The 13,577-nt window shown below is 43.0% G+C and overlaps 1 protein-coding gene across 1 annotated transcript in view; it reads right to left on the reverse strand.

Moving 5' to 3' along the window:
* Positions 1 to 9,248, reverse strand: part of TUBGCP3 (tubulin gamma complex component 3) — a 49,496-nt gene extending 40,248 nt beyond the window's left edge. Inside the window, exon 1 of the mRNA XM_065829633.2 lies at positions 8,920 to 9,248. Within this exon, the coding sequence (XP_065685705.2) occupies positions 8,920 to 8,995 (76 nt within the window). The 5' untranslated portion in view covers positions 8,996 to 9,248. The remainder of the gene's footprint in view (positions 1 to 8,919) is intronic.
* Positions 9,249 to 13,577: the final 4,329 nt, after the last annotated feature.

The raw sequence follows: 13,577 nt of genomic DNA on the forward strand, positions 1-13,577 counted from the left end.
TGGCTCTACCCTTCCCCACCAACCAAAACGCTGTGGGACTTGGCACAAAGTCCCACAACTCAGCTCACACACAGGAATGACACAGCTGTGTCCACCAGGGACTCTCTCACCAGGCACCAAAACTGGATGATCCTACATGGGGATCTTTACTTGGATACTCACAACAGTGGTTTTACCAGTCTGTATATTGGCTTTAGGTTTTCCATTTTGATTTTAAACCAATTTACATGGTTTCACCACGTAGGTTCAAAGCTAGTGCAGACACACTGGCATCACATTCCAGAGCATAATACAGATACTAACAAAGAGGTCACAAGCCAGTGACCTCCCCCCTTGCTCCTTCACCATGCAATAATTCTGGTTTTAATATTGTTGTTCAACAGTATTGTTTTAGTACAAGAATCTCTGCTTTTTCAGAAGATAATAGCATGGTAAGATTGAGATAGGGGCAGCTCAGTATTACTACAGCACAGTCACACTTCTTAACCTGAAAAATCAATTAAATGATAACACTATAGACATGTCAAGCATCTTTACAAAGTGTCAGATAAATTTCTACTCTTCTTATACAAATAAGTGTAATAATAGGAGAGGAAAGGTACATAAGAAAAGCTAGGTGTAAATGCGTGGTGTCAGCTACTTAAATCCTTACAATTCCTGACTTCAGGTTAAAAGAAAAAAATCATCCAAACAATTATGTGTTTATAATAATCAAGTCTTGTTTGTAACATATATATATATAAATAACAGTTTTGCTTCCAGATGCACCAGACTTCCCATGTGTTTTATTTAGTCAGTTAAGCAGTGAACATTCAGAGAAAATTGTAGAGTAACGCAGCAATGGTTGAGCCAAGGAAAAAGAAAGGATGACCGTCTGGACAAATACACGTAAGAGGAATAGAAAAATGGAAGAGGATAAAGATCCCCTAGAAGCAAAAATATTTTAAGTGTTGAATCATCTCTTGAATTAACTAATATTTACAACTGAAAAAATTGCCTGGGAGATTGATTAAATGCATGGAAATCTCCACAAATTTAAGGAAGAAGAAATTAGAAATCAGAACGTGCTCTGTTATTTTTGAATGCCCGTTTTTGACTGCCATGTGTTATAAATGGTCCTAATCTACCAGAATGCCACTGTAGACCAGCAAATATTAACCAGTTCCCCACAAAGCAGCACTTCACACAACCAGGAAACAAGTCTGCTCAGGCAGAATCATTAACTTCTAACTGTATCTGACAACACTGGATTACAAAAGGAGCAAGGGTATCGCTCTACTTTCCAGGAAGATAATGCCAAGATCCAGACTATTGTAAAGTCACAGATCTGCGTGACTTAAATGCCTCTCAAAAAGAATAGTTCTACTGTTAGACTGAGCAATCTCCCATTTGCAATAAGGACTTCAAAATACAACTCTAAAATAATTTAATGGTTCAGCTATTGGTGGCTTAAACTGAACTAGGCAGGAAGAGTAAATGTGAGTGTTTCTGAGTAATTCGTATGTATAATGCATGTCATTACAAAACAACTCAAGATTTCCAAAAGTATTCTGCAAGGCCAACTAAAGTCAAATATTGGCACTAACTTGTCCCAAACAACAGTAAAATTTTTATCTTTGATTAATTCCTCAAGTGTGTACCTAGAGCAGTTAGGGAAGAATTAGGCTTTTCTAGTAATTATTACTTATTTTTGGTGTATTGTTATAGTGACTTAACACGGGCTACAAATTAAAAAACAAATTGTTAAAGAGTTCCAGGTCAAGCATCATGGGTGAACTAGAGTCAGGAGAAGGATCAAGGGTTGATGCCAAACTACTTTATCAGTTATGACACGCATCTAGCTTAAATAAACTCTCTCATTGACTATCCACTAAAAACCAGGAAAGAATGGATTTCTAGTAAACCAGTTCAATAAAAGCTATAGGAAAATATAAAAAAGAAAGAAGCAAATTTGAAAAAAAATAGACATCTTCTTTAGGAAAAAAAAAGAAAAAAAAATTACACGGAGACACACACACCCCTACCACAACAAAGCCACAAGAACTTCATCCTACAGCTCCTTCTCACTTGCTAGATAGATGCATTACTCTGGTTTTCCCAGGAAAATTGTTCTGAAATTAACTTCTATGTCCACCTGCACTATCCTATGCCCCAGGGATTGCCCTTCAACTTTATACTTCTTTATTTTTTATACAAATGTGCTAGAGGTCTCAGGGATATGAAGTTAAACACATTTCATAGAAATGAGGACTGGTAGAACAAACATTCAAGCAACTCTCCCTGGGGGAGAGATTGCAGCAAAAGTTCAGTGGTTAAGTATTCCCTCTGGTCTACCAGCACAGAATTAGCAATATCACTGATTCCCACCCAGACTGTAGCCATCAAGCATGAAGGAACAGAAACCTGGAGAAGGAGGCAAGAGGGATTTCTGAAGAGAGCTACAGGGAATGAAAGTACAAACTGGCAGTATTGCAAATCAGGAATGGAGAGAGAGGGTTTACTGAAGAGAAGACGTGCGACACAAATCCACATGAAGCATTACATTTTATTTATTTACACTGAACAACAATGCACAGTTTTTCCATGAAAGCAATGCTGTATTTACTGTGTTGATTTACTTTTTAGAAATTCTTTGGTTTCTGAACAAAATGTTTCCTATCAGTGTTTTGAAAACACGTAAGCACTATGTATTCTCTCTGTTGTTCCCTGTGGTTTGGGGGGTTTAGATTAAATTCAAGTGAACCAAGACACACATAATGAGAAATCAAAAGGGCTTACTGTTACAAAATCCAGTAAATACGTGTAAAAGTGCTCTAGAGGCTCTCTGGAATTCCATGTCTCCAGAAGAACTGACTCAGAAAGACAGTTATACATTGACAAGGGATCAGGTGGGTTTTTTTGTTGTTGTTGATGACGATGGAACAGGGATTTTCCTCAAAACAACAGAGGAAAATTATGGGCTTTTGTTATTTCTGTGTTTTCCAATCTGTCTCTTCTATTTCAACACCAACCATAGCAAGACTAGTTAAAGCACAGAAATGTAGTAGTCTTTTCCATAGTGCCCTAACAAGGTATATAAGAAAGATTTCTATTTGAAAAACTACAATTCTATCAAAAAATACCAATTATTAAACCTGTTGCACTACTAATGATATGGAAGAAAGTTATCTGCTCTTTACACATACAGATTTGTACAGGCAATTCAACAGTATCGTATCAAGACTATTTTTATATTATATTTTATTCAGCTTTTCATGTTTTATTCATAGCAAGCCCAGCTTCTCTTCTACAAACAAAACTCCCTGCTCTGGGAGTTTCTTCAGTAGATTATTTCTCATAAGTCTGTGAAATAACTTCAGTACCTAAAGTGATTAAGCATAACTTAATATGGATATCTGTCAGGAAAATATAGATTCACATGGTTTGTAACTAATAGACACATTTAATTACTTCCCTCCTCAAAGAGAAGTCATTATGACAGCAGATAGGCTTAAAATACACAGGTATGTATCTATGTATGTGTACATCTTCCTTCATCAAAAAGTGATTATGGTATGAATCTATCATGTAATAGCAAGCTCAACATTTCTGATGCATGAAACCAATGCCACTGTTTGCAGGGTAAGGGGGAAAAACAATACTGGTCATGACTTGTTTTACAGAGGTCTAATCAGAGCCATGAATGCAGATAAAGTCACCCCCCCCCTCAGGCTGTATTCCTTAAGTAATACACACGTACATACAAAATTAATGATACTGGTAACCAGCCATACAGCTGAACAGAGAAACAGCACTTTCCCCCACCATGAAAATTTAAGAACTATTCCAATAGTTCAGAAGAAAATAAAAATAGCCACAAACACAACAATAACAAAATTCCCATTGAGATTACAGAGATTGAATTAATGCCTTTTATGGACTCCATGTAGCAAACTGCTCTCTTGAGACTGAAATACTACTTTCTAGAGCATATACATCTCCAGAAATACTTTAGCATACAAAAATCCTTCTAGGATTCAAAAACAAACAGATGTAGCTTGAATTTGTATAGCAATACTATTTGATTCCATTGGAGGCACTAAGACTTCTTATAATCGACAAGCCTGTACAGCACGCTACAAAAAAGGTTGAGGTATATATTTTTTTAAATAGAGTTCTTCCACATAACTCAGTAGACATTGCAATGAATTTCTCAGAAACAGAGATGTTTGTTAAAAAACAGTAAGTAGGCCTATGCAGCTGACTGATTTTTGGAAACTAAGAAAGCCATACACTAAGTGGATGATCTCAAAAGAGCAGGAAGAGAGAGGGGATAGCTTCACCACAGGGAGCCTCTGCAGTCACATTCCATCATAGCAAAAACTCACTCCAACATAAATCTTTAACAAGTGAGGAAGGTGGAGGCCTTCTAAGGTCATCACAAGCAGAAGTGAAAGAGTCCTTGATAGAGCCTGTTGTCTGCTGGGCTTACGGATGACTTCAGGCATGAGATGGCAAAACGTAGACATGGATGCAGAGTAAGATCGCTCATCCCACGTTAGCTCTAAGTGTGCTATTATCATACACACATATAAACAGAATCCCTCACTTTTTTCTGAAGTCATAGCTTCCTCACAAATGTAATAAAACACAAGTGCTGAGAAGGAACATGGTAGATCAAATCTTTTGAAGTACAAACTCAGGGAACACACAAGCAGGAAGAACCACTAGATGTTCAAATCTCAACTCCTTTCTATTATTTACCTGTTATGTTTCATCCAATTACAGCAGCACCTTGTATTTCACTAGAGCGCTTATTCCAGGAAGGTATCAAAAGCTAATATTTCAGGAAATCCACAGCAGGTTAACTGCACAAATGGATAAGACAACTGTTTGTATTTAGCTTCAGCTTCTTGTTACTAATTTTTACTAGAAATTTCACTAATAAATTTAAAGATCTCTTAAGTATCTAAACTTTTTTCCGCTAAACTCTGTAGAAGTAACTGAACATCAAAAATTACTTACCACAGACTGAACTGATAACACTTGTATAATTTGCCTCAAAAATTAGAATGTGTATATACAAAGCAGCCTAACTATGTCAGCACACAAGGAGGGGAGAAGCTGCACTAACCACACACAAATACCATACTTCAAATTTATCCTGTGCTGAAAGAAAATTAAAGCTAACAAGTCTGAAAAACAGTAAGATGCTAAATAACTTGGCTGGTGGTTTCCTTACCACCTAGGGGATACATGCATCCTCAACACAGAGGATGCTGCTACTAACAACATTTCCTTATTGTCTTTATTTGTTCCTTGGACACAGAAACCGTAGGCGGGGGGAAAGAACCACCACAGACACCTTTCACGACTGAGATTTCTTTCACAGACTTCTTGATTTATCAGTCTGTGCACTTTAAATCAATAGCTGAGCTGACGACAAACTAACACGTCCTACAGTTGATTGTTTCAAAAGAAGTCTTATGTTAGAGGGGTGAGCCTTCACTGCTAGAGCCCCTCATAACACAGGAATAAAAAGCAGCATAAGGATGGGCATCCTATCTGCCACACGCATAAAATTATGGGTGATGGTAAACATGGCAGACAACCCACAAAATTTTTTTAAAGTTGTTACTTCAAAGAAGTCCTCAGACAATCCACAAGTGAACAGACATAAGGGGCAACAGGCTGTATGCAACAGTTTACCATGATTTTGGGCAAACTGCCCCTTTCACTAGTCACACACATACACAAGATTTTAGTTACATGAGTAGAATCCCAGCTTGCAAATACACTTATCATTCCAGTCAGAAGAGATGGAGGTATATAGAAACTATGACTTCAAGAAGAAGGCTAGATCCAAAATTGGTAGAAGTGAGCCATTGTCCTCAATACTCATATCTTGATTGATAAATGCAGAGGTTTCTTCTCATGGTCATTTTAAGTTCCATAAACACCACAGACCTAGACAAGATACTCAATACCAAGAAATAAGCCTAGATTGAGTTTAAATTGCAGTCCCTTTCATATATAAGAGTCATGAAAAAAACAAGATCAGGCAATATATAAATAACGTCCTCACAGAGGCCTCCGCTGCTCCAATAAAGCAAGACAATCTTTTCCTTTTTGGAAGTAGAACTAGGAAAATAATTTGAGATTTCTTGTAGCAAAATTTTGAAGAGCTTTTAAGCAAGAACATATATCAACTGTATTAGAAAAAGTTGCCTAGGATTGTTAAAAGCGAAGCTATAATAGCATTTAGAATTGTAGGCTGATGTGAAATACATTTTAATATACAATTAAACCAGTTGCTAAAAAAAAATGTGGTTACATAAAAACACAAGAGGTATTAAACAGTTCAGAAGCTATCAGTGATTTCAGGGAGATAGGGGAAGAGTAGAAACTTGCCACATACTCACAAAATCTCACACCAAGAACTCCTGTTGCAGAATTATTACAGATTGACAATTTGGGAAATGGGAAAATCATGGCCTTGCAGAAGACTTGAACATTCAACAGAGAGGGAAATTATTCTGAGGGAGAAAATAAAAATGAAAAAAACACCAAACCAAAACACAGCTATCAACAGCTGTTGATCACAGAATTATAGAAACATTTAGGTTGAAAAAGACCCTTAAGATGCTCAAGTTCAAGCAATAAACAGAATGTTTCTGTGAAGCAGTCCCTACTCAACATTTTGGTGAACACAAAGAGGTTCCAACTTCTTCCCAACCCTCCCAAGCTTCTCAGATGAATCATAAAATGTTTTGGGTTGGAAGGGACCTTCAAAGACCACCTAGTTTCAATGCGTCTGCCATCGGCAGTGACATCTTTCACTAGAGCAGGTTGCTCAAAGCCTAATCCAGCCTGACCTTGAACACTTCCACAACTTCTCTGGGCAACCTGTTCCAATGCCTTACCACCCTCATTGTAAAAAAAAAAAAAAAAAATAATATTATGTCAAATCCAAACATACTCTCTTTCAGTATAAAACCATTACCTCTTGTCCTGTTACTTCAGGTCTTTGTAAAAAGCCTCCTTCTGACATTCTTATAAACTCTTTTTAAGTATCAGAAGACTGCTATAAGGTCTCCCTGGAGCCTTCTATTTTCCAGGCTGAAAAACTCCCAGCCTTTCTTCACAGCAGAGGTGCTCCAGCCCTCTGAGCATCTTCATGACACTCCTCTGGACTCATTCCAACAGGGCCACGTCCCTCTTACACTGGGGACCAGATCTAAATGCAATACTTCGGGTGAGGTCTTCCAAGAACAGAGGGAAAAATCACCTCCTTCCATGTGCAGGTCAGGCTTCTTTTTATGGAACCCAGCATACAACTGGCTTTCTGGGCTGCAAGTGCACATTGCTGGCTCATGACCAATTTTTCATCTACCTGTATTCCCAAATCCTTCTCTGCAAAGCTTCTCTCAATCCATTCATGCCTCAGTCTATACTGATACAGGGGATTGTCCCACCTCACGTGCAGGACCTTACACTTGGCCTAGTTGAACTTCATGAGGTTCACATGAACCCATTCTTCAAGCCTGCTGAGATCCCTCTGGTTGCATCCCTTCTCTCACACGTATCAGCTGCACCGCTCAGCTTGGTGCCACAGCAAACCTGCTGAGGGTACACTCAAGCCCACTGTCTATGCCATTAATAAAGATATTGACCAGCATCGGTCCCAATACAGACCCCTGAGGGGATATCACTTGTTAGTGATCCCCATTTCAACATCAACTGTAATTCTTCACATGTAGCCATCCAGCCAGTTCCACATCCATCGAATAGTTCATCCATTCAACCTATACCTTTCCAATTTAGAGACAAGGATGGTCTGTGAGAACATGAGGTGCTGTCTCCAACAGGTGGAAACATCAAGTTTGAGGGAAGGAGATAGCAAGCGTAACTGCACCTTGTCACTTCTTTTCTAGACTTCTAAGATAGCAGCCATTCACTTATAGGCTGTGTTTTTGTCAGTTTGAACCTAATTCTTTACAATAAGTGAATACTCAAAATTACTGTCATAGAAATACATAAAGGTAACCAGGAGTGACTTGTCAGAAGAGACTGACATGGAAGGAGAAAAAAATTGCATAAAAGGCTTTAGAGCCACTACTAATTAAGAAGAAAGACATCTTTCATACAAGAAAAGAGACAGAACAAAAGCCGTGGCATGAATTCGTCTGCTGAACAATACATTTAAACAGAGCAACTTAAAAAGGAGACTTAGCAAATGCACCTCTTCCTTTCCACTCTCCAACCACTTACTAAAAACAAAGTCTTTTGCCTCGATTGCAACAGATAAAAACTTATGCAAACAGACAAGGGACTAATTCCCCTGCTTGGAGGACTCACAGCAGCACCAAGATGCAGAGGCCCTGTAGAGGACCTGGCACATGCCAATGGCTCCACTCGAGCAGACACCGGAGGCTCAAGACTCCCGAACGTGCGCCCAGCCACCTTTTGCCCCGAACACACCGGGAGCGAAGCCCCGCTCCCCACAGGAGGCTGAGCGCCGGTAGGAGCCCGCGCAGCCCTCGGCGGGCAGAGGGCGCGAAGCCGCCACAAGCCGCCTCCGCGCCGCAGGGCACCCGCCCGCTCGCCGCCCCGCCTCACGGCCCCGCCGGCCGGCAGCACAGCCGCCCCGGGGCCCAGGGCGGATCGCCCGGGCTGCCTGGCCACGCCGGGCCGGGGCGGGCGCCAACATGCTCCCCGCTGAGGGGGCCGCCCTTGGCGGGGCCGGCACCTCTCCACACCTCGGCAACGACGCTCACCCCCTCCGTCACCCCCTCGCTCCCCGCGAGGCAGCCCCTCCGGGGCCCGCACGCCCTCCTCTCCCCCTCTTGCCCTCCCCCATGCCCCCGCTGGCGAGCTCCGAAGGCTGTCGGTGAGAGGAACGGCCCGGGATGGTGAGGGAGGGAGGTTGGGAACCGTTACCTTCGCTCTTGCCCAGGATGCGGCAGCAGAGGTTCTGCAGCAAAACGTTGGGGGATTTTTGGTCTGGCGTCGCCATCGCCGCCCGGGAGGCAGGAGGTGGTATGAGGGGGGGGAGAGCCGGGAACACGACGTGATGGCAGAGCAAGGGAGGAGAGGAGACGCCCCCCACCCGCTCAGCAGCGCAAGGACCCGGTAACACCTCCCGCCGGGGCCGCCGCCTTAGGGCGCCATTTTAACAGAACCCGCCGAAAGCCGCAGCGGCGGCAGCCCCGCACCCACAATGCCCCTGCGCGCCGGGCGGCATCGGAGCGCGCCGCCAACAACACGCTCCGCCGCGCCGCCGCTGCCGCCGCCCGGAGGTTCCGGGGCAGACACCGCCCCCCGGCGCTCCGCGCCGCCTTGTGCGGGGGCTGAGCTGCCGTCGGGCCTGGCGCACCCCGGGGAGAGGGCGCGGAGGGTTTCAGGGAGGCCCGGGCCTCCTGAGGGGATGCGGTCGTGAGAAGGCCTAGGCCACTGCTGTGAGGCCTGTGGTGGGCACCTGTCCTAGTCAAAAAGTCCCCCAAATTCCTGAAAATTGAAGTAGAATCATAGAATGTCCTGAGTTGGAAGGGATCCACAAGGATCACCGAGTCTAATTCCTGTCCCTGCACAGGACAACCCCGCAGTTCACACCATGTGTCTGAGGGTGTTGTCCAGTCTTTTGAACACTGTCAGGCTTGGGGCCGTGACACCTCCCTGGGGAGCCTGTTCCAGTGCTCCACCACCCTCTGGGGGAAGAACCTTTTCTAATGTCCAACTTAAACCTCCCCTGGCACATCTTCCTGACATTCCCTTGGGTTCTGTCATTGGTCACTAAAGAGAAGAGATCAGTGTCTGCCCCTCTTCCTCCCCTTGTGAGGAAGCTGTAACTGCCATGAGGTCTCCCCTCAGTCTCCTTCTGGCTGAACAAACCGAGTGACTTTAGCCGCTCCTCACACAGCTCCCTCTCCAAAACCTGCACCAACTTTGTAGCCCTCTTCTGGACACTCTCCAGTGGCTTTACATGCTTTTTACCCTGTGTTGCCCAGAACTGCACACAGTGCTCCAGGTGAGGCCGCACCAGTGCAGAGCAGAGCGGGACAATCACTTCCCTTGCCCAGCTGGCAATGCTGTGCTTGACGCACCCAGGACACCGGTGGCCCTCTTGGCTGCCGGGGCACACTGCTGGCTCACGTTCACCTTGCTGTCGACCAGAACCCCCAGATCCTGCTCCATGGAGCTGTTTTCCAGCATCTTGTTCCTCAGTCTGTATGTGGAAGATTCCCATCCTGCAGCAGCTTTCCACTTTTGGAAAATGCCCTCTCAGCCATCCCTCAAAATTCTGGAGAGATGAGGCTCCCTCATTCCTCGTGGGGAGAAGTGCAGGCTGGGTGCAGCTGTGGGGTGGCTGCAGTTACTGTAGTTCATGCCTTGGGAAGTCAGGGCACACCAATAAATGTGGATCCAGAAAAATGCGTGAAGATCTCAGAGCTCACCCTCCCTGCACTGCTCAGCCTTGCGGCTGGGTGGCCCCTGTCCCCTGCGGAGGTCTCAGCCTCTGACCTTCCCGCTGGACCTGTGGCCACGGTGCCGTGCGGGGGCAGCAGCTCACGGCTGGCCCACGGTGCTCTCGCTGACCTGTTCCTCATCCTCATCCCCCCTAACGCACACCCTGACTTTCCAAGATGTCTACCTTCCATTTCTTTTATTCAGTAGGTGGTGCTTTCAAAGAGGTGGCTTTGAAATGCAGCAGCAGCCAGGTGGCTTGGTGTAAACAACACTTGGTGTGCAACACACTTGTTTCTGGCAGTCCTTGTTGGCACCCAGCTTCATTATCTCTGTGTAGCCCCAGTTTTGTGTGTATGCCTTCTACTGACACATACATTTAGGCATTTCATTATGGGAACATCGTAGTTGTAAAAGATGGATCATCACTGGTATTACTGGTAGAAACTAATGATGAGAGCACACCAAGAACTGAAATTCATTGAGGATGTATGATTTTTTGTTACTTGGTATATTGTAGTAGGACCATCAGTCTTACCACTGCCATTGTAACTCTGAAAGGGAGACTTTCTTTGGAGTCCTTTGAGAAGTAAGGTAGAACCCTAAATTAATAAAGTTATCAGAACTTTATCCCATGGGAATAAAGAGAGAGTGTAAACTGCATCCCTGATAATTCTGAAGAAAAGATTTCAAAGATTGTGTGACTTCTTTTTTTTTTTTTTTTTTTGTACCAAGTAAGAGAAGAATCTGTTCCATTCTCCACCCAAAGCAAATGCAGTTGTTGTTCTACAGAGAGCCGATGACTCACTGCTACTGATGATCACTTCAGGTTTAGATCCCATCATGATGGGTGTTAATCTATCAAGCAGCAAATAGGATTGCTGACATGAGAGAAAAAAACTTTGGCAATAATATCAGGAAGTGGTGTTCCTTTACAGTATCTTTAAATTCCAAGGGAATCCAGTCATTCACAAATATCTTGTTACTGTGGATATTACTAATTCTTTCTGGTCCTGCTGGGTGTTTTACCTGTGGCAATTGTGTCACCATTCTGAAATCAGAACACATTATGGAGCAGCACAATAGGAACATGCCATTAACGTGGGCTCACTTGTGTGTGCCTGCAAGCAGTACAATTAATAATCTAAGCTTTTCAACTTCAGCAAAACCACATCCTACCTTATTCTTCTGAAGTACTGTAATAGCCAACCATTCTGTTATGTTACTGGGAATGTGTCCTTCCATTTCTAACTTCTTTTTTCTAAAGAAATGAGGCTTATGTAGTTATTCTGTGTGTCAATGCCTCCTCATAAATGTCAGATCTCTTGACCAATTTCAACCAAATTTAGTAGAGGGATAGAGTTCTTAAAGATATTAACTTAATAAAATTTTTATGGAATTCTGTGGCTGAGAGTCCTAAGGTCCAAGTTAGTGCTCTCTTGAAAAGAAAGGTAAAGATAACTTACTTCTCCCTATTGTGTTTGCTATTAGCTTTGACTTGGATAGCATGTGATATCTATCTCTGCACCAGCTGCAGAACAAGCTGCTTCTTGCCCAGCCTGGTGGATGGAGGATGCAGGAACTGAAGGCGTAAGGGACAGAAGCGATGTGGGAAGTAGTCAGAAAGAGGCAGGAGGGATGTAAATTGCTGGGGAGTAGAGGAAATTAAGCTTCATTAGTTCTGCTGCTCACAGTACTCCTTGCCTTTTTTCTTAATGAAAAGAATTAATCCTGCAATCCTGTCTTAAAAATGCTAATTCTGATAAGGCAGGTTGCTAGTGTATGCAGGTTATTTGGATTCTACCAACTCCAGTATGGCTATGATCACATAAATCAGCTTAAGGGATCCCCCAGCATTTTTACAGACATGTGGAATCATGTATTATTTCATTTTTGAAAAGCAAGACAGAAAAAATATCAACTATATGTATCAACTGTGTAACTATAAGCTCAGTTCGCCTTGCTGCTTGGCCTCTGAGCATTGGACAATAACTAAAAAAAAAGTAATTGCTATTAAGATTTTTCATAGTGCAGAAAATCCATTACTTAGCGTAGTTAAATGCATGCTTTTAAAAGTATGACAGTGACTTACAAGGAATTTAGGTTATCCACAGAAGCTTAAAGAGACTTGTGTTCAGAGCTGCTACATAAAGAACATATTTCTGATAGTAAATAGCTTTACAGCAGTAGTACAATGAGATCCAGCATGAGATGGAAGCTCAAGCTTGACAAAATAAGGCTAGAAAAAAATATGGTTTTAATTCAATAAGGCTATTCAACCAGTAGAGAGAGATATGTTTAACAGCATGGCACTTTCTCCATATCTTAAACATTTTATATCATCCTTCTGTTACAGGCTTAAGGATCTGACACAAACTGACAGAGCAGCTACTGATTTATGTGTATGTTGTGCACAAGACCAGACTGAAGGGCATCATAGTCACTTTTGGTCTTAAGCTTTCTTAATCTCAACAATAATGTTAAGAAAATATTCTAACTCTTGTAAAACACCTGAGGCTTAATTGCTCTGGTTTTCTTAACTCCTTTATGGTTATGTCTAAAGGGCACAATATCTTAGATAGTGGGACACACCATGGTCAGCAGAGCATTATGCTGACATGTCCAGCAATTCACTGTGCCAGATAGACAGATTTTTTTGTGTGTCACATAACTGATGTCAAGAATTATTGTGTCTGGAGACAGTGGAGGATACTGTCTGTGCCTTAGCATATGGCAGCCCTGGAGGAGCAGCAGCTGGGTCTCTTCTGCCTCTCGCAGCATTTGGCTTCTGTACCTAAGCATATATGTATTATTATAACACGAAGTTGGGTGGGAGTGTTGATCTGCTGGAGGGTAGGAAGGCTTTACAGAGGGATCTGGACAGGCTGGAGTGATGGGCTGAGGCCAATTGTATGAGGTTTAACAAGGGCAAGTGCCGGGTCCTGCACTTGGGTCACAACAATCCCAGGCAGCGCTACAGGCTCAGGGAAACGTGGCTGGAAAGATGCCTGGGGAAAAGGATCTGGGGCTGTTGATTGACAGCAGCTGGATATGAGCCAGCAGTGTGCCCAGGAGGTCAAAAAGGCCAACAGTGTCCTGGCTTGTATCAGGTATAGTGTGGTCAGCAGGACCAG

Source organism: Patagioenas fasciata, chromosome 1 (assembly GCF_037038585.1).
Source record: "Patagioenas fasciata isolate bPatFas1 chromosome 1, bPatFas1.hap1, whole genome shotgun sequence".
Taxonomy (NCBI): domain Eukaryota; kingdom Metazoa; phylum Chordata; class Aves; order Columbiformes; family Columbidae; genus Patagioenas; species Patagioenas fasciata.